The 24,401-nt window shown below is 55.5% G+C and overlaps 1 protein-coding gene across 2 annotated transcripts in view; it reads right to left on the bottom strand.

Moving 5' to 3' along the window:
* Window positions 1–24,401, bottom strand: part of TRAPPC9 (trafficking protein particle complex subunit 9) — a 292,390-nt gene that overhangs the window by 228,992 nt on the left and 38,997 nt on the right. For both annotated transcript variants that reach the window (XM_075549225.1, XM_075549226.1), the window contains 4 exons: window positions 19,359–19,502; window positions 3,437–3,563; window positions 2,983–3,128; window positions 1,171–1,256 (listed from right to left, as the gene is read on the bottom strand). In XM_075549225.1, coding sequence (XP_075405340.1) covers window positions 1,171–1,256; window positions 2,983–3,128; window positions 3,437–3,563; window positions 19,359–19,502 — 503 coding nt within the window. The remainder of the gene's footprint in view (window positions 1–1,170; window positions 1,257–2,982; window positions 3,129–3,436; window positions 3,564–19,358; window positions 19,503–24,401) is intronic.

The raw sequence follows: 24,401 nt of genomic DNA, 5'->3' as shown, positions 1-24,401 counted from the left end.
ACCCCAAAGCCAGGTTGGCCCATGGAGTGGGCGCTGGGGGACCCCGAGAGGACAGCACCCAGACACCCTCCTGCCTGGGACAAAATGAACCCCACCCTGTGGTTCATCCCCCTGAGGGCAGACAGGCCTGTGAAGTGAGCAGCCGCACAGGGTACACACTCCTGAGACTGGCCCTAGGAGATCCCCCAGGCAATAAACACGTGTGTGGAGACGCTGGGAGGCAGAAAGGGAGGGATGAATCCCTGCAAGGCTTTCAAAGTGACATTTTCACGGGAGCAGCCTCGTCTCTCTCCCAAGGAGCGGGTTTGAACCACTGAATTGAAGGCTAAGCCTGGTGATGCCTAACCCACGGTGTCACCAGGGCTCCTTAAAGGAATACAGGAGCACTTCCAGACACGCACAGGGAGACCAGCACTGTTCTGAAGGCTTCTCCACCCCCTCTTGGGAGGGGGGAGTGGTGCTGGGGCAATCCACACACCGTCGGGGTGGGGGTGGTGGGCAGGTGCAGCCTGCTGCTTACTCAGCACACAAGCCGTAAAAACCGATGGGAGACCGGGCGCCATCCTGGGCCAAGCTGAGGAGTAGCTGGGCAGGACTGGGCATTAGGAAAGGGCCCCACCTGCTGGGTGGCAGCTCTGCTGGGCTCAGGGAGGGCAGTTCTGAGCGGAGGGCGCTCCCAGGCAGTGAATCTGTAAGGAATGACCCACCGGGACCCGGGCCAGAGTCACACAGTCTACCTGCCCTCTGTGCTTGCACCGCAGCCAGCCCCCCTCCTCCCCCCGCACCCCATTTCTCGCAGCCATAGAAAGGTGCTGGCTTTCCTGGGAGCAGACACTGAGCAGCCCTCACTCATCTCGAAGTCCTCTAGCCAAGGCACCCTGGTGGTGCCGTGGGTTAAGCTAGCCAAAATGTCAGTGGTCCAAAGCCACTGACTGACAGCCCCAGGGGAGAAAGCGGGCAGCTTGGAGTCAGCTTCCTTGGTGTCGGGGTTCAGTCGGAAATTTTGCCGCTCACCAGCTGGCTGAGCACTGCGTGGCAGGAGTCCTCCACGGCCAGGAGCGACAAGGCATGGTCACGGCCACAGTGCAAGTGTGCATGAGAATGGACGGGCACGTGGCGCTCTATGCAGCCCTCAAGTCGCCAGTGGGTCAGAAGGCCGGTGACACATACCATGTTCTCAACTCGGAGCTCAAAGGGCATGGGGTTGTAGACCATCAGCTGGACCTCACAGACGTCGCCCTGCACCCACTGGAAGTCTAAGCGAGAGAGAGAGAGAGAGAAGCCACGGTCAGCCGGGACTGCACCTGCTCCCCTGGCTTCACTTGACGCCCTGGCAGGACAGCTGCAAGGACAGCCCCCACAACCATGCATAAGACATCCCTCCATGGATGGGAAGCAACAGGCTCCTGAGCCTGTAGGCAGTGCTCACACACTGAGGGGCACGCTGCCAAGCCAGGTGCCAGGGCCTGTGGGTGTCCATCACACGGCACACACGTGGCGGGGGGTGGGGTGAGGGGGACAGAGCTTCTGTGACTGCTCAGCAGGAAGCCTGCATTGCCCACTGGTCTCTGTCTCCATCCAGGGGCAGGGTCCTCAGAGTAGGGGAAAGGGGGCATCGTGTCATGGGGGGACAGGTGAGGGGTCATGTGGGCAGAGCACGGAGCAGAGGCCAGGAGGCCCCAAAGGCAGGCACAGGAGGCCATGTGACCCTGCGGCCAACATTCTGCCGAGCTTGTCTTGAAAGTTCCGCTGTTTTTCTGGACGGGGCCCCACACATGGCGCAGTGGGCCCTGAAGGAGACGCCCCCACCTCCACTCCCACGCTGGGGGAAGGGGCTCAGCCGGCAGCGGGGAGGGCACTGACAGAAGGGGTGCTCCTCGGGCTCTCCCAGGAGGGAGGTGGCCATCACAGCTGGCCTTTGCATCACATGACCCCTGTAAACGCCATTTTAGATTCAAATATGGGGGGGGGGATCGGGGGAGGTGTCTCCCAGTCAGGGTCCTAGGGAGGACCCCAGAAGCAGAGTGGGCAAGCCTGCCCCCAGGATGGAGGTGAGCAGGTCAGGAAAGCTTGGCACTTAATCCAGCGGTTCTCAACCTGTGGGTCGAAAGACCCTTTCACAGGGGCTGCCCGATTCATAACAGTAGCAAAATGACAGTGATGAAGTAGCAACGAAAGTAATTTTATGGTTGTGCAGGGTTCACCACAACATGAGAAACTATATGAAAGGGTCTTGGCGTTAGAAAGGTTGAGAACCACTGACTTAGACAAACCCAGGACTGAGAACGGGGCACACACAGGTTGGGGTCTTCTCCCTCTGCCTGTCCTCGCTCCTCATTTGGCACCGGGCATTGGGCACCTGCACACTGTGGAGCAAGAGGACCACTCTCGAGAGAAGCAGTGCCCTGGCCATGCCCACCAGGCTGTCCTGAGCTGAGCCCACAGTCTGTCTCTCCTGGACAACTGGGCAGCCACTGCAGCCTGTCACCCTGCTGTGGGCTGAGCGAGCCTCTAGAACCCCAAGGAACATGGGAGTGTGTCCAATTACAGACCTCCCACTGACAGCTGCATTTACACAAGGAGAAGCCCCACTGCCGACGGCTCTGCACGTGGCCAGAGTCCAGCAATAGCACAGGTCCAAGGAGAGGTGGCTGGGGGCTCCCAGGGGGACGGGCGTGGCTGGCCTTGCTTCTGGGTGGAGTGGCAGCTATGTGATGATGGGGGTGGCTGTTGGAAAGGTGTCCTCGGCGTCCTGCACTTTGTGAACCCTGCCCAATGGTCGTCTTGCATGGTGACGTTCCTGCTGGTTTTCACGTGGCCTTTGGAACCTCACCAGGTTGGTGAGCGAGGAGCCGGTGTGGACGTGCGCTCCTCCCTCTCTCTGCACGTTGGCACATGCCTTTGGGCAAGCCGCCAGGGTCTGCAGCAGCCTCTGAACTGTGGGTGGAAGAACCCTCTGAGCAGCGGCGGGAGGGGTCTTACCTATCTTCTTGCCCCGCTCCTCTGCCCGGCTGTGCGCGATGATCGGCGAGTAGATGAAGGGGCTCTTGGCTGACACGCTCTGGCCCAGCAGGCTTTTCATTCTCTGTGGCCGGAGGCTGGCGGGGAGATTCAGCAGCTTCACATGCCTGTTGTTTCAGATGGAGGGGACACAGGTGAGCGCCTAGGGTCACGTGGCAGACACCAGGGGGCAGGGGAGGGCAGGGTGGCCTGTGGAGGCTCCAATCCCCCATTCTGAAGCCACAGTCAGGATCCCCAGCAACGGTCCTTGCTGCGGGCCCACGGGTCCATTCTGACTCCCATTACAGGGTGGGGCTGCCTGCACGTGGGGTTCCCAAGGGAGTAGACCACCAGGTTAGAACTGCCAACCCTCAGACAACAGCCGTGCCCCAGGGCTAGCCGTCCATGTGTCCCAGGCAGGCACAGCCTGGCTCACCTGACAATGGGCAGCTTGGTGAAGGGCACGGGGGGCAGGGTGAGGCCATCGGGCAGCGTGAGGGGCTCCATGGTCCCAGGACACTTGGACGTGTAGTTCTCCAGGCTCTGAGTCACGTCTTTCTTCTCTACACAAGGACCAGGCAGGGCTCATTAGATGCAAGTCACAGGAACAAAACAAATCCACCAAAGCCTCCCTGCCATCGAGCCGATTCCACCTCACAGCGACGCCACTGGACAGAGAACTGCCCACAAGTTTCTAGGGCTGCAAACCTTTTCAGGAACAGAAAACGTCATCTTTCCCCCCCGGAGGGGCTGGTGGTTCCACACCACGGAGCTCGCCGTCGGCAGCCCAACGGGTAGCCACTCCGCCACCAGGGTTTTCTTTTGACTAAAAACAAAACTCTTGCCCCCACTGAGGGGATCGCAAGCAATGAAAAGAGGCAAAATGGGAAACTGATCATCTGTTCTCTACACCGTCACCCAACTCACAATACAAAGTTGAAGAACGAAACAGCACTGAGTACCCGGGAGCCAGGATACCCGTGGCTGCCCTCAAAGTGTCTCAACAGAGCAGGTAAGGGTCCTGGGAGTGAGGCTGAGTGCCCCCTGAAGTGGGTGGACACACACACACACACACACACAAACACACATCAACAGTAAGGCAGGGACGCGGCAGGGCTCAGTGCGTGGGTTAATGGGTGGACGGCTACAGCGGGACTGCCGTCTCAGCAGCACACTCTTCAGGGCAGAAAAGCAACCAGAGGGAGTTAAGCACACAGGGACTGGTTAGGGAAGTGAGACCCTCTGCAGGGGTGGTGACAGCTCTCCCAGAGGGCTCCTGCCAGAGCCACACCACTAGTCGAAGTGCACCCGATGCTCGAGGGTCCAGCAAGTTACTCGGCCGAGTTACCCCAGCCCAGTGCGTGCACGAGGAAGCCCGGTTAAAACAGAAGGCAGACATGGATCCACCTGTCATTCCCAGTACCACTGGTGGCGCAGTGGTTAAGCATGCAGCTGCTGGCCCAAAGGCGAGCAGTTTGAATCCTCCAGGCTGCCCGTGGGAGAAGTGACAGGCAGCATCCCTGAGGGTTAATTTAAAAGCCTCATTGCTTTGCGTCGGTGCTGACTCATAATGACGCTTCACGACTGGGCAGGACTGCCCTGTGGGGTCCCGGGACTGAACGTCGCCGTTCCGGAGTAGAAAGGCCTGCCTCTGGCGGGGACCAGCTGGTGGTCTGCGCGCTGGGTAAGGATCACAGCGCGGAGGCTCTACGGGCACTTCGGCTCTGCCCTGTAAGGTCGCTGTGCATAGGAATCAACAGCTGTTTCCGCCCCAACCGCTCACATTTACTCAGCTGTCAAAGAAGAACTATCGCTGGGGGGTTTTGTTTGGTTTTTGTCTTTTGTGTTCCCTGTAAATAATGCACACAAGAAAGTGGCGTGGGGTGGGGAGGGTGCCCCGTTTGCAAAAACATGGAGCATGCAGCTGTTTGCCTAAGAAGTGTGGGTGGTGAGCAGAGTATGTTACTCATGGTAGAAAAACTAGCAGGTGAACCACAAAGAAAACCCCAGACTCTTTCCTGTGTCAGACCCCAACCCTGCAGACCAGAGCCCGGTCCCACCTTCCCAACACTGGCAGCGGATGCTGACATGTTTCCCACTGGCGCTCCCCGACACCCGCAGCCCGCTCCACAGAGACCGGTGTGGCTGAGGCAATGCTGCAGGGCAGCCAAAGGAAGCTTCTGCGGCACGTGCTCCCAGGGCACGGAGAAGACGGCCACACAGACACGCCTTGTACTCCCCGGACGAGGGTTACAGAGATGAGGCTGAGAGAGTCTACAGACAAGGTCAGGTCCAACGCATTAAAAATATGTGGTTCCCTCAAGTGAAGGGGGAAGGGGAACAGAGGAGACGAGCAAGAAAGGAATGCCAAGTGGCAGCCCCCTGTCTACCCAAGACAGGCGACAAACAGGACCTGTACTGGGGCACTCGTTCAAAGCGGAGACGGAGACGGGAAATGTTGACAGTGTGGGCGGAGAGAGCGCAACACCGTACAAGCACCAGAAACCAGCATGAGAGATGCAAGGCTCTCGCTGTTGGCAGCTCCGGTCCAGTCGGTTCCTACGCACAGCAACCCCGTGCGCAACAGAAGGGGACACTGCCTGGTCATGTCCCGGCCCTGAGGTGACAGCAAGCAAAGGAGATTTCAGGCAAAGGAGATTTCAGTGTAAACAAAGGAATATGTGGGGACATTTCATAATAATAATTTTAAAAATCAACCCATCAAGAAGATGCAACAATATCACAACAATACCAAATGTGTGCGCTAGTTTAAACCATTTAAAGAGAAGCAGGGGACAAAGTGGGCACTAATGGTGCCTAACCTCTCTGCAGGTGTAGGCTCTGCCACCCCTCACGCTAATTGAAAGATTGAGTAGAGCCAAAACAGATATAAAATAATTTAACAAGCTGTCAACCAGCCTGGCCTAATTGTCATGTATGGGACACTGTCCCCATCAACTGCAGGGGATACAAGTCCTTTTCACATTCTCATAGAGGATCCACCAGCACAAGATGTACACCAAGACCCAAAGCCCATTTGTCGGCCACTGGAGATCGATCCCCTTGCAGAGGGGTCTAGGGGAGGAGATGAGTCAGTCAGGGTATGATGTAGCACTGAGAAGAATACAGCTTACCTCCAGTTCCTAAATGCTTCCCTTCCTGCCCCCACCCCCACCCCCACTATCATGATCCAAATTCTACCTTGCAAGTCTGGCTAGACCAGAGGATGGATGTACCCTGGTGCAGATAGGAGCCGGAGGCACAGGGAATCCAGGGTGGATGATACCTTCAGGACCAGGGGTGTGAGTGGTGACACTGGAAGGGTAGAGGGAGGGTGGGTTGGAAAGAGGCAACCGATTACAGGGATCTGCATGTGACCCCCTCCCTGGGGGATGGACAACAGAAAAGGGGGTGAAGGGAGACGTCAGACAGGGCAAGATGACAAAATAATAATCTATAAATTATCAAGGGATAAGGAGGGAGCGGGGAGGGGGGAGCGGAGAGGGAGGGGAAAAAGAGGACCTGATGCCAAGGGTTTAAGTGGAGAGCAAATGTTCTGAGAATGATGAGGGCAATGAATGTACAAATGTGCTTTACACAATTGATGTATGTATGGATTCTGATAAGGGTTGTATGAGCCCCTAATAAAATGTTTTTTTTTTTAAAGATGTAGACCAAGAAACCACACACTACCACGGAGTCAGTGCTGACTCATTGCAACCCCCTCCTGTGGGCACCGAGACTGGAACTTTCTCTCGCAGAGCTGAGGGTGGTGTCAAACTGCGGACCATGAGATGTGCAGTCTAAAGTGTAACCACTACACCACCAGGGCTCCTAGCACAAGCCATGGGCCAGACCATAGTCAAGTGTCGGTACGCACCGAGGACAGAGGTGATACAGACTACGGATCGTACAGAGCATGTTCAGCACAGCCACGCCGACGCAATAGCAGGGAGTTTGGAGTTTTGTTTTCGAGCACGTCAGCAAGCATCTGAGGACGGAGCAGGGGCTGTGACGTAGGACAGCAGCAGAGTCCACAGGGTGAATTCTGGGGACAGGTGAAAAGGGCAGGTCCATCCCATAATGCCTGAGGAACCTCGTCCACCTGTCTGTGGGAGCACCTGGGTGCTGCCTGGCGGAAGTCAGCTGGGGATAAGCTCGCTCCATATCATGGGTGAGCGCCCGCACGAGAAGGGACCCTGGGGAGACTCCAGGGCTTTGTCTTGCTTGGACCCACAGTCAAAACCCATGGGAGAAGCAGGAGACACACGCCACGACGGTAGACCCCATCTACCCAAGACGGGTACCAAACAAGGCCTTTCCATAAAGTGCTCTGTAAAGACAGAGACAGAGAACAGTAAAAGTACGGGGACGGAGAATGCAATACTGCGCGCGCACACGAGAGGAAAAAATGCACAATGATGTCAAAAAGCAAGTTGCATTTGGGTAAATCTGCTGCACGGGACCTCTTCGGTGTACTGAAATCAGGGGTGCCATTGAGGACTGAGGTGTGCCTGACCCACAGGCATGATATTTTCAATTGCCGCATACGCACGTGAGAGTCTGACACTGAATAAGGGTGGGAGCTGAAGAGTAAGTGGATTTGAATGGTGGTGATGGAGAAGCACATTGAAAGTTGTGTTAGTCTGGGTACTTTTGAGAAACAAATCCACAGAAACTTGTGTATAAGAGAGAGTTTTATATAAAGGTTAAGTGTGCATCAAGAAAACATCCCAACCCAGTGCTGCCCAAGCCCACAAGCCCAACATTGACCCATTAACCCATATGTCCAACACCAATCCACAAAGTCCTCCTCCATCTCACAAAACAGATGCAATGATGCCGACTGCAGGAGGAAAGCTGAGTCAGTGAGTGTGTAAGCATCTCAGCGCTGGCAGAGGTCTCCACACGGCTGCTCCAGCACCCAGGGCTGCATCGGGGTTGGTCCATGTGGCTTCTCCTCAGGGATGTCTTGCAGGAACTGAGCCTTGCCAGCTGAAGCAGGGAACTGGCTAAGGCAGCTGCACCCTGGTCTGACCATCAGAAAGCAAGAGACCTGAGAACTCGAAAGGCGAGGCTCGCTGAGCCATTTATCCCTCCGCCCTTCAATTAACCCCACATGTGTGTATCGGCCAGGTTGGCACAATAAACTAACTACCTCAAATGACAGATCTACCTGTCTTGGAAGAAGCAAGGCCAGGGTGCTCAAAGGCAAGGTTGGCAAGGCTTGGTCTCCCGCACTTTGGACAGGTTGCCAGGAGAAAGCAGCCCTGCTTGGTAGAGGGGAGGGGCGGTGATGAGGAGGGAGGCCCTCCACGAGGTGGACTGGCACCGGCTGCAATGATGGGCTCAAGGGCGGGTGGGGGGGGGGCGGAGGCGGGGAACAACGTGGGGATAGCACAGGCCCAGGCAGGGTTCCTTCTGCTGTGCGTGGGTCACCATGGTTTGGAACCAACTGGACAGCACCTGGTAAACAAAACAAAACCCAGCGCAGGGCAGAGCGTCCACAGAGAAGTGGAGGGCCTGGGTGGCCAGGCCTGAGTCTGCACTGGCTCCCCACACCACTCAATGATGTGGGCCCCTGGCAACCCCCAAGGCAGAGAGAGCCACCCCAGGGAGGCTGGACTCTCAGTCCTCACAGAACCACATAGCCCGGGAGCTGCTGCTGCTGGAGAACGGGCTTCTGGGTTAGCTGTCTAGCACATCACCCATTCACCCATTCCGTACGGGGCTCCTGGCTTGCCTAGACCTGCCATGACGCTCCGGCCTAACTAGTCGATGCACGGATGGACTTGGATTTTGCCGTGCTGAGTGTTTCCGTCACCTCGGCTACTTTACTGAGCATTTGGCTCCTTTACCAAGACTACATTTGGGGGGCAGGTCCTTACTATGCTGCACAACCCTGTGGGGGGGGGGTTGTCTGCAACAGGGCGTCAGAAGCACGCCTTCAACTCTGCTGACTTTGCTCAGCCCCTCCCTCCCTCCACCTGCTCTGAACCAACAGGGGGGTGCGGGGGTGCAAATTGCTGTGGGGATGGATGACACCCTTTATGGACAAACTCCCACCAGGACTCTTGACCGTCCTATTTCTCTCCCTCCTACTCCGCCCCTGCCCCGTGAAAACGAGAATGCAGGGAGTCCAAACTCCCTCAGAAACCATACCTCCCGGCAGAGGGGAATTGCTGGTGGGGGGGGGGGATGAGGGGCACCGGGGAGCAGCACGGGATGGCTGGGGAGCAGGAGGCTAAGAGAACATTAACTAAAGTAGTGAAAGTAGGCCTCGGGTACCGGTGGGCCACGCTGTGTGACGCCCGTGGCCAAAATGCACGCCTAAGGCCCGCTGGCGCTGCTGTTGAGGCCCTCACTGTATGAGGCCCGCCACACGTGCGTGGGCCACACAGTCCAGCCAGGTGGCCTTCCTGGAGGCATGTCCGGGGCAAGAGCATGATCCAGAAAGCACAGAGGAGTCACAGGGCCTCATGTTCCGCTGAGTGAAGGGTAGAACTCAATGGGGGACCCTGTCCACATGTCCAGTCCCCGGCTGACACCACTGCCCATTGCCATCCGGACCTCTAGCAAAGGTCTCTGGCTGACCGACATGGAGTGGCGGCCTCGGAGACTGGTTGGCCAGGTGAGTGAGCCACCACCCCTGTGAGTAAGTGGGACCCGCTGTGAGCCATTGTGCACAGCTTCCACGTAGGCACCCCACTCCCGCTCGGCTGCTGGTCTTGCATTTGATTGGGAAATGCCACCACCCACATCAGTGGGATGGTGGGGGGGTGGGGGGCAGTGGAACATGGAGTCTGGGCATTTTGCTGCCGACCAGGTAAGCGCTGGTCAAGGGGGCAGGCAGGTGAGGGAGCTGGAGGAGGGGGAAGCTGGCCCTCAGGAGAGGCCTCAGCCTAAGTGCCTGCTCTGAGCATCTCCTTCCCATGGGCACCAGGTCTGTTCACACATCCCTGCAGCTGAGAGGGCCCCTCTGCTTCCCAGCTCTCCCTGCCTGGCCAACCCCAGTTGGCCAAGGTCACCCCTTGTTGCGTCTCTCCTTCCTGCTTGCCCAGAGCCCTCGGGGCACCTTTCCTGAGCCCCCAGACCTCCTGCCCTGGGATAACTCAGAGGACATGGGAACGGGCCCTGTCAGCACTTTGCTCTTCCCGTCATGGGAGCCACGGGAAACACGGGCACGCTCCTCTCTCATGAAGTACCACTTCGCCTCGGATCAATACCTTCCCATCTGACAACCAGAAGGAAAATGAAAGAAGGAAATGAATTCTCACCTGGCCCACCTAAGCCTACAAAGACAGGCTTGCCAACGAGAATCAAACAGTTGTTCTTAGCACGGGGGGTGGGGGTGGGGGGGGTGAAACACCAAGTGGGCTGAGGGGAGAAGGAAGCAGCCACAGGAACGGGCTTGTACGGGAGAGTGGACGTGTATCTGTCCACGCGGATGCATGTTTACACAAGCTGCTTCCCCCAGGGTCCTCCCACCACAGAGCTCATGTGGACTCCCAGTGGTCCTAGTGGACAGAGCAGCGCTGCCCCGGGGAGTTCTCAGGCTGGACGTCTGGGTGGGAACTGCAGTGGAGTCACATTTGACCTCGGCAAGTATCTGCCACTCCCACCTAAGGGCAGAGTGTCTGTGTGACACCAATAGGGGATGGGGTGGGGTGCGTTGCCACCCGCCTGGCTGTAAGGACGGACCAGCTCTTGCTGCCGCGCTGAGAAGAGAGAGCCCCACAGGTCTTGGAAGAGCACATTCCAGGTCTCCGTCTGCAGGGCAGAGGCTGCCGAGCCCAGAGGAGTCGGGGACAGGGGCTCGGAGAGTGAGGTACCCTCTCCCTGGCTGGCCGGAGACCATGGCACTGCGGGACCGAGCGATAGGCGAACTGGCTTCCTGGGCCATGAAGGCCAACAAAGGCCAAGTGACCATGGGGCTGAGAGGTGATGAGCGGGAGAGAGACTTGGCGACCATGTGGCTGAGGCTGGAAATCAGGGAGGGACTTGGCTGCTGGCTGACACAGACCAGTGACTCGATCCTTTCTGTTTGCTGATCATGACTGGTGGCAACCTATTAACTGCCCTTGTTGTGAGTATTATGCATACGTAAATATTCATACGTATAGTAAAGCACATGGGCGCAAAGTCAAGGAGACTTGCTACACAGAACCAAACCCCTCACGGGCTTGGTTTACTGCACCAGTTCTCAACCTGCGGGTCATGGCCCATTTGGGGGCCAAACGGCCCTTTCACAGGGGCTGCCTGATTCATAACAGAAGCAAAATGACAGTGATGAAGTAGCAACAAAGATAATGTTATGGTTGGGGGTCACCACCACACGCGGACCTGTATGAAAGGGTCGCGGCGTGAGGAAGGCTGAGAAGCTCGGTTTACCGGGTCTGAAGGCTTGGGGCCTGGGTCACAGAGGACAGCTTGGCCAACTGGTACAACAGCATAGCTCATACGCCTGGCAGCCCACATCCTGCTTGGGTCAGTAGCCTCCCAGATCTTAAATGCTTCCAAGCGACCATCTGACATCCAAGTGTTGGTCTCTCTTCATTTGGGATTAACAAAAAGTCGCAAAGAAGAAACGAATCCACAAGGACTTATCGCCTCCCCGCCGCACGGCCCCATTTCACCCCGAGACCAGAAGAACTAGACGGTCCAGCCACACTGCCGACTTGTCTGGCAAGGGCGCAGGAGGAGCGGTCCCGGGTGGACTGGGAGAAAACTGCGAACCGAACTCAAATTCTCAGGCACTGGGCCAAGAACACCCTGAGGCTAATGCCCTGAAAGACCCTCTACACTTGGAACTGAAGCCACCGCCCGTGGTCACCTTTCATCTAAATAGTCGACTAAACACTGACCCCCCACCTACACTGTGCTCTCGGGAGCTCCAACGGTCAGCACCGCCCCTGAGACCAGGTGGAGACATTCGGGAGGCGCCAGAGCGACAGGCTGGAGGTGGGGAGAACGCTGACACATGTGAAGGCGGGGCCAGTGTCATGGAATCATTCGATGGGGCACCTCCTCGTAAAGAAGGGGAAAGATGCTTTTTCTCCCTGGAGACTTAATCTCAGATTCCTAAGTGTGCATTCCAGGTTCATCCCAGAGATTAAGATGCTCATCCACCGGGAGGGTGGGGGAGGGTGGGGTAGAAAGGGGGACCGATTACAAGGATCGACATATAACCTCCTCCCTGGGGACGGACAACAGAAAAGTGGGTGAAGGGAGACGTCAGACAGTGCAAGATATGACAAAATAATAATTTATAAATTATCTAGAGTTCATGAGGGAGGGGGAAATGGGGAAGGAGGGGGAAAATGAGGAGTTGATGCCAGGGGCTTTAAGTGGAGAGCAAATGTTTTGAGAATGATGAGGGCAACAAATGTACACATGTGCTTTACACAACTGATGTATGTTGTGATAGCAGTTGTGTGAGCCCCTAATAAAATGATTTTAAAAAACAAAGAAGAAATATAGTTTATACACCAAAAAAAGATGCTCATCCTTGCGACTTGACACCTCTGAGTGATGGAATCGGTGAAGAACAGGAAGTGTGCCACGGACGGCCAGAATACACACGCCTGTCCTGGAAGGAGGACGGCCAGAGTGTTCTTTATCCGCGAGGATGGGAAGTCTCGTCTGCCGTACTTTGGACGCGTTGTCCCTGGAGAAGGGCATCGTGCTGGGTAAAGTCAGTGGAGAAGAAGAAGGTGCGCAACAAGACTGACTGGCACAGTGACTGCGGCAGTGAGTGACACGGGTGCACAGGACTGGGCACGGCCCTCCCTCGGCTGTGGTGCACAGGGGCAGCATGAGCCAGAACGGACATGCCGGCAGCCAACAACCACACTTGCGAGGTGGGTGGGCTGGGAGGCTGCAGTGTCCACAAAGCTAAGTGAAAGCTACCTTTCCCGGGCACTCTTCCCACAGAGCTCCAAGTGGGCCCATCGCCAGGGCTCAGGACTGGTCAGGGCCCCTGGCTGTGGTACAGCCGCAGGTGGCATGCACTGTCTGACTCGGTGCCCCCAGCTCCGGCCAGGTGTCCTCCATCAGCTCCTCCTACCAGTGCATTTTCACTTCATAACCAAGGGCACAGCTCTCATGCAGAAGCTCCCACCATCTTGGCTGGGGTCCTGGTCCATCCCAGGCAGGCCTCAGCTTACCTGGCCAGTTCCCACCTGCCCTTGCTCCCACCACCCTTTTGACTCCATCTTCCCTTCCCGACTTCCCACCTACCTGAGAACTTCAGGGGTTGTGCATGTGTGTGTGTACATAGGGGTGAACGCCGAAACAACAGCTTTGCATGGCCCGTGCCACCAGCTCCCACAGTTGCATTAGGCCGTGTGTGTGCGTGCGCGTGTGCACGCGCGCGCAAACTCGAGAACACACACATCTCAATCTTGACTGGTCAAACAGCGATTCCCACAGTGTTTTCATCACTTTCAAAGCAGGGCTTCTTCCTGGTCCACAAACAAAGCCTTCTGCACCGCAGGTTGCTTGGGGACTACTTGCAACGCAGTGTAAGGAGAGGCTTTAATCTTTCCGAGGGGCAGGCGCACCCTGCGGACAAGCTCCAGAGGGCTTTTGACCCTCAGCAACCACCCCAGCTGCACATGGAGTTTTCGCCCATCGGACAGCAACCAGGTCAACACTTCCATCTCAGGGTGGCCCAGCGAGGGTTCCTCCACGGGAGGAGCTGGGAGAGGGATCTGCCGGCTCCACTGCTCCTGGCTGGGAAGCCCAGACCACTTGACAGCCCCATCGTCCACCTACACCCCTCACACCTGCAGTGCAGGAGCCAGAGTCAGCTTGCTCTCTCGGGCGACTAAGACAGGGCATGAGAGGGAACCAGGAGCCCGTCACCACCTTGGGGCTGGTGGCAGTGTGCTTTGGCTGCCAAGTATCAGAAATGTCAAACCCACTGACCAGCGAAAGAGAAGGTGCCAGCTCAGGTGATCCCACAAGGCGGTGGCGACAGGCCCTCAGTGCTGGCCTCGCCCTGGACTCTTCTTTCTCCCCCCACCTGGGCAGGGCCTTGCTTCGGCATTCAAATGCCACAGAGAAGAGACATTCATGGTCACTGGGTGGGCCAAGGAGAGTGGGTGAGCCCTAAGCACCTTCTAGAAGAAGAGCCGGGTCTGATTTAGAAGATGAGAGGACAGGAGCTGGGGCGCCAACCCACAGGCACCCACCAGGGAACTGACACGCCAGGCAGGTGGAGGTGAGCTCCAAGGTGGACCCAACTCAGCTGACTCCAGAGACAAAACACAAAATGCAGTCAGGGCGGAGCAAATGTGGGGCAAACGTGCTGAATCCCATCGTTGGACCATCTTGTCTCCAGGCAGAGCTCGGAGCGGCAGCAGGGCCAGGCACAGAAGTGAATGTCCCATGAAGGGGCCACACAAGCAAATGTCCCTCTACCCCCACCCTCATGAGACACCCACGTATGTGTGCCCCGAGCTGTAGGTGAGAGACAGGACGTGGCACACACTTGCTAGGGAAATGGCCCCAGGGACATGCATGACCCAGGGTGGCCACAGGTAGGCCTTCCTCCCTCCCCTCCCATTTGTAAAAGGGGCAGCATGTGCAAGGAGGACAACTCAAGGGCTGGCCACTGGGACAAGTCACTCAAGAACTAGGCTTCCTCGCTCTCAAGCCCAACTCCCCTCGTCTGAACCCTCAGGCCAGGCTGGGGAGCGCTCTCCGTGCTGTCCGTGTTGCTGTGCGTCCTCCAGCAGGTCCCGTCTCAGCGAGACTCTCCCCAGCAGCGGGGACCACCCAGCCTTCCTCCCCAGGAGCCCTACCGCCTTGTGGGAGAGGCAGGTCCCCCAAGACCTGAAGCTTCTCGGAGCCACCTGGCTTCCGAAGATGCCTTAACTCCTCTGGGCCTCCGGGGTCCCGCCTAGGTCTGGCCTGGTTTCTATCTGTCTGAGCCCATGTTTGCACCTGCCGGAGCTGCACAGCCAGAGCTGGGTCTGGACTCGTGGTGCCCGGGCAACTGGGTGGCCTTGAGCATACCCCTTCATCAGGTCTCAGGGTATCGGGGACTATGCCAGCACCATGGCCACCATGCCATCTCCCCTGTGTGGGTCCCTGTCAAGGGTGGGACGGTAGAACCAGGCAGGACCCAAAGGCGCTTCAGAAAGCTGTGACAGAATTTCTCATAAGGAGAGGCTGCTGGGGTCCCCGCTGAGGATGAGGGGTGCATCTTGGAATACACAGAGAAAATACAAATTAAAGCAATCGGGCAACTTTCTCTACGTGTGGGGTTAGCAGCACTGCGACGGGTTGAGTGGAGCCGTCGTGCAAAAGGCAGTTTGACAAAATGTGTTTCAACAGCAATCAGACCGTGCCCCGCCGTGGGCCTGAGGGGCTGAGGAGCCCAGCCCCGCAGGGTGCAGCCACAGAGTCATGGTCTTCATGAAAGCGGAAGGGCTGCACCACAGCTTGATCAACAGTATGCGCAGACCCCGACAGGCCGAAGAGGTTCCCCAGAGGGTTCTCGACAAGAGCCACCGAGAGGACAGCAGTCTAAGAACGCCGCCGTGCCCCTCGCCAAGGAGCGCGAGGTGGTTTTTCCCTGCAGTGCTGACGGGGCGCTCGCCTGCGAGCATGCACAGTGCACTGGCCACACACCTGCGGGGCCAGGTGAATGGTCTGTGGATTGTGTTTTAATAAAGCCACTTTTTAAAACATGTACATTAATGCATTCGACAACATGTAAATGCCAGGATCTGCCCTTGGGCACCAGGGGACAAGAACAAGTTCGACGGGGACCTGGCCCTCCAGATGCTGACCGCCTCGTGGGCAGTCTGTCAACAAAATGCCAGCCAGCCACAGAGTGGGGGCGCAATGCACACACCAGCGTGGGAGGAGGCACCTCTTGACCTTTTAGCATGAAATTGCTTTTCTGGATCAACCGTGACCACACGTGCATTACACACAGGAAGCTCCACTACGCTGGCAAAGGACGAGATGGAAACAGAAACCACGAGTCATGCGAAAAGCCATCGGAATGAAAAGGAGGAACCTGGTGCAACAACTCTTCCTGATAGGACTGAACTACTGAATCTGTGTGATGTGTGGATTGCCGATAAAATTAAAAAAAAGAACAATCAACCCTCCACGACCATAAGGGCAGCGCTGGGCTGGGGTGCAGTTCAGGAGGCAGAGCAGGTCAGGAAAGGATGGACTGAAATGGGGGGTGCAGGAAGGAAGTGGGGGTGCCACATCTCGGGGACTGCCATCAATGGCAGGAATGAAAGGACGGTGCGTTGGAAATGGAAACCGACGTGCTCTGTACACTTCCACGCAAACCACAATGAGAAATGAAGGCTGGAAGGAGCCCATGGTGGACCCTGTCCCCGAGACGGAGCGGTGTCTCCCGCAGAGGCTGTGGAGCGGTCTGTTCTGACATTTGGGTCTCTGAGCCACGTGGACTTGGTTTCCGTGTCGGGTGCGAGGTGAAGAAGAGACTCTCCGAGGCGTCTTTCTTGACCAGATCAGAGGGGCAGGGGAGCTCCCCGGCTGGTGGTGTGAGGGTAGGATGCTCGCCGCTGCTGCAGCCGCCTTGGAACCTGGGGCTTCCTCGCTGCTGGTCACTACGGGCACAGGGAGCGGAGAAGGGAAGTCCTCAGGGCCCAGGGTCCTCAAGAGCGTGGCGAGCTATCTGGCTGCTGACTGAGACAGACGCTCGGACTTTTCCTCTCATGTCAACAGTGTTTCTAAACCCCGCTCTTGGTTGCAGGAGGCAGTGTGAAACGGGGTGGCCTGCTGAAAAGTGGTTTGGCAAGTCCTCAAAATATGAAATGCGGGGATGACCATACGAGCCAGCAATCCACTCCTGGAGACACAGCCCGGAGAGAGGAAAGCCTGGTCCTCCCCTTACAGAAGAGTCTCAGGGAGGAGACGAGCCAGTCAGGGTGCAGGGTAGCAATGATGAAACATACAGCTTTCCTCTAGTTCTTAAATGCTTCCTCCCCCGCCCCCCACTATCATGATCCCAATTCTACCTTACAAATATGGCTAGACCAGAGGATGTACACTGGTACAGATAGAAACTGGAAACACAAGGAATCCAGGACAGATGAACCCCTCAGGACCAGTGATGAGAGTGGTCATACTGGGAGGGTAGAGGGAAGATGGGGTAGAAAGGGGAACCGATTACAAGGATCTACATATAACCCCTTCCATGGGGGATGGACAACAGAAAAGTGGGAGAAGGGAGATGCCTGACAGTGTAAAACATGACAAAATAATAATAATTTTATAAATTATCAAGGGTTCATGAGGGAGGAGGGCGGGAAGGGAGGGGGTAAAATGAGGAGCTGATACCATGGGCTCAAGTAGAAAGCAAATGTTTTGAGAATGAGGATGGCAACAAATGTATAAACATGCTTGACACACTGGATATATGTCTGATTGTGATGAAGGTTGTATGAGCCCCCAATAAAATGATTTTAAAAAGTAAAAAAGAAAAGCCTGTGTCCACACAAAATGGCACATGGGGATGTCCCCCTGAGTGCCCATCAACTGACAAGCATGGCCAAACGTGGCCCACACGCGTCTGAGGCTTGTGATGAACACAGCTGCAAGCTGGACGGAACTCTCTTGTGGGGCCACTCAGATTTCCACAGGACAGAAAGGGGAGGGGAGGGGAGGTCAAGAAACGCCCACGTGACGCGGTCTTCAAGTGTAAAATACCCAGCCCCTACCCCGTCCCCACACCTCAGGCTGGAGGGAGAGTCCTGAAGACCCTGTCATGACACCTCTACTATTTCATTTTAATGTTGCCATCTTTGCAAATGTTAATTACCAACCCCGTGAGGGGCACCGGGCGCTCTGCAGGAGAAAGGTCACCAGCCCGCTTTTTAATACCGTTAAAGTAATCGTCATAAGCTGTGCCGCGGAGTCTGCCGCGTCTCCACTGCACACATGAGAAAACAGAGGGCCGGGGAGGATTTAATTATTGATCTAAGGTGACGGTAATTACGGGTTGAGAGCGGTGGAAGGAACCTTTCAGACCTCCTGACTCCTGTCCTTTTCTCCAAAGATGCCAATTAACCAAATGCCATCAAGCATAGGTCATTAGGGAGCCGGCTCGCTGTCCAAACGTCCCCAGCTCTCCTCCTGCTCAACTCAGTGTTGTGAAACCACTAATTAATATGGCCTCAGCTAACCGGCCAGACACTGGCCGCCATTCACAGGCAAACGACTCTGTCTCACAGAGCCAGGCGTCCACCAGTCACTGTCCGTCCCTCTTGCAGGAGAAGGGCCAAGACTTACACTGCCAATTTGGCAAAAGCAAAACGCAACTTCCTGTTTCCTAAGGAAAACAACGGCAAGCCCACCGTGTGCTGACTCCATCCTGTGGGTCCCCACCGGGAACCGACGTGTTACAAGTCCACCATTACCCTAGCCACAGCTTCCTTCACCCAGCGGCTGCCTGACCTGAAACCTGACTTCGTCCAGTTTGAGTTCGGTCAGTCTTGATGTCAGGACTATACAGAGGAGGGCCAGCGACCCAGAAGAAGCCCCTCCACCAGATGGACTGGCACAGTGGCTGCAGCAGGGGGCTCAGGCACAGCGATGGTGTGAGGCCGGCGGTGGTCACTCTGGTGGAGACGGGTCTCTGTGAGGCGGACAAACTCGACAGCATCTCAGGACACTGCCGTGGGGAGAACCCGCCCAGACCACGACTGCTTAGGGCAAATACACATTTTACATCTTCCTTCTTCTCCGGTACTTCTGGTCAACCCCCTGGCAGGGGGAAGAATAGCTCAAGAAAGAAAACAGCTCCTCTCAGGAGGCAAGCGCGAAGAAGACCCCTGAGGAGCGGGCACAGTGGCTGGAGGCAGTGTAATTACGGTGGGCTCTTGCTAAACCAGCAGTCAGCCTCTCCTCCCAGGGAGGGACACATTCCAGTGGATGGACCACATCCACGTGTGGACTCTACAGTCATCAGCCTTTCTTCCCAGGGAGGGGCAGAGTCCAGTGGACAGGCTACATCCGCACGGGGGCCCTCCATTCAGGCTGTGCGTGGAGCCAGCGCTGCCTCTCTGTCGCTGCTGGTTCCGGAGTGGTGGGGTAGCCCCCCTGGGAGAGCACTCACCCACTGAGAGGCAGAAACACTGTACTGTAGGCAGCCACGCCTCTGCCGGGTGGCAGCGCAGCCCGCCTGGGATTGCTCCTCTGAGGACGGGGCCTGCTCTCCTCCTTTCTCACCTCCAAGTGCAAAGTCCCCCAGCCCCAAGCTGCCGCCCTCGCCTTGCGGCCGCTGACCTGACAGAAAGCCCGAAGACCAATGCAATTCCACGGAGGGCAGCAATACCACGGGCAGCCCGCGGCGCACTCACCCTGGTCTGACAGGAAGTCCAGCATGGTCTGCAGGAGGAACGACAGGTGCCTGACGGACAGGGCCGGGTTCCCCATCCTCCGCGACGCGTAGACGAGCTCGTGGAGCAGACGCAGCTGCACGGCAGCCCAGCCCCGGTGCGTGCCTGCAGGGACGGGACGGGCATGTGAGAGACCTTCCAAGGGACCACACACAGTCTGTCTGGAATCACGGCGCGCGTCAGGTGCAACACCTGGCGCTGTCACCACGGAGGCCTCCAGGGCCTCGATAAGAAGCAGGTGCTCCGCACCACCCTCTGCCATGAGACCAGAAGGACTGGATGGTGCCCGGCTGCCACGCGGAATGCTTCTTACAGTTTCATTGGCAGATCGTTCAGAGAGCATGCCATTCGATGGTTCATACGCATTAAGAAGGGTTGCACAATCACCGCCGCCACCACCAGTGTTGGGGCATTTTCTCTCTTGTTCTCGTTATCTCCCCCAACCTCCCTGCCAGACCCACAAGGAGCCATTCATCCAGTTACTATCTCTATCCATGTACCTATCCCGGGTGTCCTAGACAGGAAAACACACAAATAATAAAGAAAAACCAACAGCAATAACAAAGTAACAGGGGGGACCTGAACTAAGAAGAATGCAGAAATATGAAAAACTAGGACGAATCTAAACTGAGTCAAAAAGGAGATCAAATGATATTGCGTCTTAACTACATTTGCTATGGTGCTCTCTGTCTGAGGGCAAGGCCATTCACATCCCTCGACTGTCCATGCGTGGACCCTGCAAACGGGTGCTGGGCTTCCACTGCCAACCGTAGCCATCTGCAAATGGCTCTGGTTTAAGCTCGAAGACCATGTCCTCCTTCAGATTTGGATTTTATTATTTGTAATCCTTGGATCACACAGGCTGGTGTGCTTCTTCCATGTGGACTTAGCTGACACCTCACTTGGATCGTTGCGTGCTTGAGGACACGTTTTATGGCCCCTGACACTTTTCTTTCTGATAGCCAGGCACCATTGAGTTTCTCCCCCACACTTTGCTAGAGCAGCCACATGGTCAGTGATCTCTACGTGCCGGCGAGCATCGAGCAGGGCCTTGTCGTAAGAACGAATTGTCCTTAGAGTGGGGCTAGAATTGAGTGCAAGCCCCAGATCCATTCCTGCATCTATGATTTGTAAATGCCTCTGGTTCACCTCAGAGACATCGTTGTCATTTTATATTGGAGACCACTATCATTCACCCCCTCCCCGGGGCAAAAGTTCATTCTATTGACAGTGTCATTAATCCAGCCAATGGTATAGGATTTAAAACACTGCTGAGGAAAGGAAATTATACAAGGATAGGCCAGCCACGAACCTCAGTACATGAACGTTGACCTGTACAGATTACACTCTAATGTGACTAGACACTATTTTCACAAACAATGGGGGTTGGAGATAGGGCAAAACTTTCTATAACATTCATTTATAAAGTCAAGCCAGGCATGCCTACCAGATTATTATAGGTCATAATAAAGCAAGGAGGGTCTTAAAATAGTAAGTGTACAACAGTCCAGGGTCACCATTCATTAGGCACCAAGATCAGAACCAAAATCCAAGGACCGCCAATTCCATAACCTTGGGATGTCAGTTCTCTGCTTCTTCTCACACTAGGGAGGAGCTTCCATCCTAAGTGCAAGGGCCACAGGTCAGTTTGAGGTACGGTCCAGTTCCCTTAGTGGGGTTTCCACATCAAGTCCTTCTGGGGCGGCCTATAAAGGAATGTTGTGTCCCTGGAAAGAACAGTCTTAAGTCTCAATAGCCTACAGCACACAGCCTGGGTCACCAGGGCTGGATAGAAACTGGGCCAAAAGTGTCCCATCAGGAAGAAAGCCCTGAGCACATTCTCCCCCTTGAGTTCTAGTTTGAAGTGTTTGTTTTCGGTTGTTCACGCACACACACAACTGAACATTCTGATCAAAGAATCTAGAAAAGAATTCTGATCAAAACAGAGAAAATGTTCACAAACCCAGGGACAAGGGAACAACAAGTGATCCAAATCGGTGGTGAGGTGTGTGTAGGAGGTCTGGTAGGGTGTGATCACGGGTAACATAACCAAAAGGAATTACTGAAACCCAAAGGGAGACTGATCATGAGGGTGGGACAAGAGGAAAGTCAAAGGAAATAGAGGAAAGAGCTGGGAGGCAAAGGGCATTTATAGAGGTCTAAATGAAGGCACACACATATGCAAATATATTTATATATGAGGATGGGGAAATAGATCTATGTGCATATATTTATAGATTTAGTATTAAGGTAGCAGAAGGACACTGGGCCTCCACTCAAGGACTTCCTCAATGCAAGAATACTCTCTTCTATTAAATTGGCATTCAATGATGCTCACTTTCCCGACACAACTGCTAAAGACAAAGCAGGTGAATAGGTAAGTGTGGTGAAGAAAGCTGATGGTGCCCAGCTATCAAAAGATATAGCGTCTGGGGTCGTAAAGACTTGAAGGTAAACATGTGGCCATCTAGCTCAGAAGCAACAAAGCCCACATGGAAGAACACACCAGCCTGTGTGATCATGAGGTGCCGAAGGGATCAGGTATCAGGCATCAGCAGAACAAAAAATCATATTAGAGTGAATGAGGGGGGGGAGTGCACAGTGGAGACCCTAAGCCAATGCACATCCCCTTACAGAAGGCCAATGCACATCCCCTACAGAAGGGTCTCGGGGAGGAGAGGAGCCAGTCAGGATGTGATGTAGCAACAATGAAACATACAACTTTCTTCTAGTTTCTAAATGTTTCCTCCTCCCCCACTATCATGATCCCAATTCTACCTTACAAATCTGGCTAGACCAGAGGATGTACACTGGTACAGTTACGAACTGGAAACACGGGGAATCCAGGGCAGATGATCCCTTCAGGACCAGTGGTGTGAGTGGTGATACTGGGAGCGTAGAGGGAGGGTGGGTTGGAAAGGGGGAACCAATTACAAGGATCTACATGTGACCTCCTCCCTGGAGTATGGACAACAGAAGAGTGAGTGAGGGGAGATGTCGGACAGGGCAAGATATGACAAAATAATAATGTATGAATTGTCAAGGGTTCATGAGGGGGAGGAGGGAGGGAGGGAGGGAGGGAGGGAGGGGAAAAAATGAGAAGCTGATGTCAGGGGCTTAGGTGGGGAGCAAATGTCTTGAGAATGATGAGAGCAATGAATGTACAAATGTGCTTTACACAATTGATGTATGTATGGATTGTGATAAGAGTTGTATGAGCCCCTAATAAAACGATTTAAAAAAAGAAAATAATAATCTATAACTTATCAAGGGTTTGTGTGGAAGGGCAGGCGGGGGAGGGAGGAGGAAGCAATAGGGAGCTGATATCAGGGCTCAAGTGGGCCCTGAGAATGTTTTGAAAATGATGATGGCGGCACATGTGTAAATGTGTTTGACACACTGGACGAATGTGTGGATTGTGATAGGAGATGTAAGAGCCCCCAATAAAAGTATTTAATAAAAAAATAAAGCATGTTCCAGGAAAAGAACTCTAAAGTCCCTCACATGTTAAGAACCATTTCACACCATACTTTCCTCTGCAGACAGTGTCAGCTACAGCCGCTCCGAGGTGACCGTGAAGAACTCAGCAGTAGAGACTGCCTTTCTGATGGCATGCATTGGCGGTCTCAGACACGTATTGTTGTCTGTCAGCATTTGGGGGGGGGGGGCGTAAGGTGATGGATGGGCCTTCCCTGTCAACCACAAAACTTCTCTGAAGTATAAGGGAGGAGCTTGAAGTGCATGGGGGGAGGGGTTGTTTCTCAATGGACTTTGATGGCTAAGCTATGCCTCCAGCTCAGAGCGGGGACACCTCGGTCAGAGAACTGACCCGTCAGGTTTCCAGAGGTGGGCATCTTCCCAGGAGCAGTGGGTTGGAAAGAGCTGAAAGCGGGGCAAAGGCCCAAAGGCTCAGGCTTAGGCCGGGAGCTGGGGTGACGTGTGTGTGTGCGTGTGTGTGCGTGTGTGTGTGTGTTTTAACATCCTTCATCAAAGTCTTTGAACTCACCAAAGACATTTGTTTATAAGCCACTGCTTTCCAGCCTAGACCCTGACCCTGCAGACAGCTCTCTGGATGGGCAATGCCTTGCTTCCCACACAGCAACGACAGAGAAGGGGACAGAGGCGACCCTTACAGCCTCCCGACAGGGTCGGGGAGCCCAGGGCCACTGGCCAGCCGGCCCACACAAAGGGCTAGATTTACCACGTCCAGGAAGCTCCTGTCCATGACCTCGGGAAGACCGCAGCCAATGCATCCCAGCACTTCTGCTGTCCAAGGGGGTCTCTCCTTAGTTATGGGGCGCTTTCACTTCTGAGCTTTGATTAAACGGGAAACCAGCCCCGCCAACCCCAAACCTCCTGCTGAGACGCTGCTGGAGGGTCAGAGAGGGCAGTGTGCCAGTCACTCCTGGGCTTCTCCTTCCTTGGGGCAGATTTGCAGTGTGTGCCCTGCTACTGACTTGTTCGGTGACCACTCGGGGGCTGGTTCTAGGCATCCCCGGTGCCTGGGCGGTCCCTGTTCAGAGTTTCCGGCCCAGCCAAAGGCACCATCAGCGGTTTCCAGGGCAGCAGCAGCATCAACGGGAGTAAGACGGGAATGAGCAGCACCTTTCAAGCCGGGAGCTCACTGGGCACTCGCTGTGCACACCTGTCCCTGCCCAGGTGAGAAGCAGGGGAAGTACCTGGCAGGCCTGAGGGCCCGGGCACAGGGTCTCAGTGATTGAAGCCCGGAGCAATGTTTCCGGGGCCAGGTTTCCTGCCTGCTGGTTAGAAGTATCACCGGCCCGGGCGCGTAGATCTCCATTCTCTGGATCCCCGGCCGTCCCCACCTCCTCACTGCTCATAAGACCTGGGCGCGGCTGGGTCCCCTCTCGGTGGGAAGGCCTGTCCTTGAAAGAGGAGCTTCAGGCTTTGTTTCTCAAAGGCTTGACCGCCTCAGCTGTCTGTCTGGCACAGGGGGACACGGGGCAAGGTGGGGGTCCCTGCCCTCTCGGGGCTCATGGGCTG

This window comes from Tenrec ecaudatus, chromosome 5 (assembly GCF_050624435.1).
Source record: "Tenrec ecaudatus isolate mTenEca1 chromosome 5, mTenEca1.hap1, whole genome shotgun sequence".
In the NCBI taxonomy this organism is placed as follows: Eukaryota; Metazoa; Chordata; class Mammalia; order Afrosoricida; family Tenrecidae; genus Tenrec; species Tenrec ecaudatus.
This window is presented reverse-complemented; position numbering and strand designations above follow the sequence as displayed.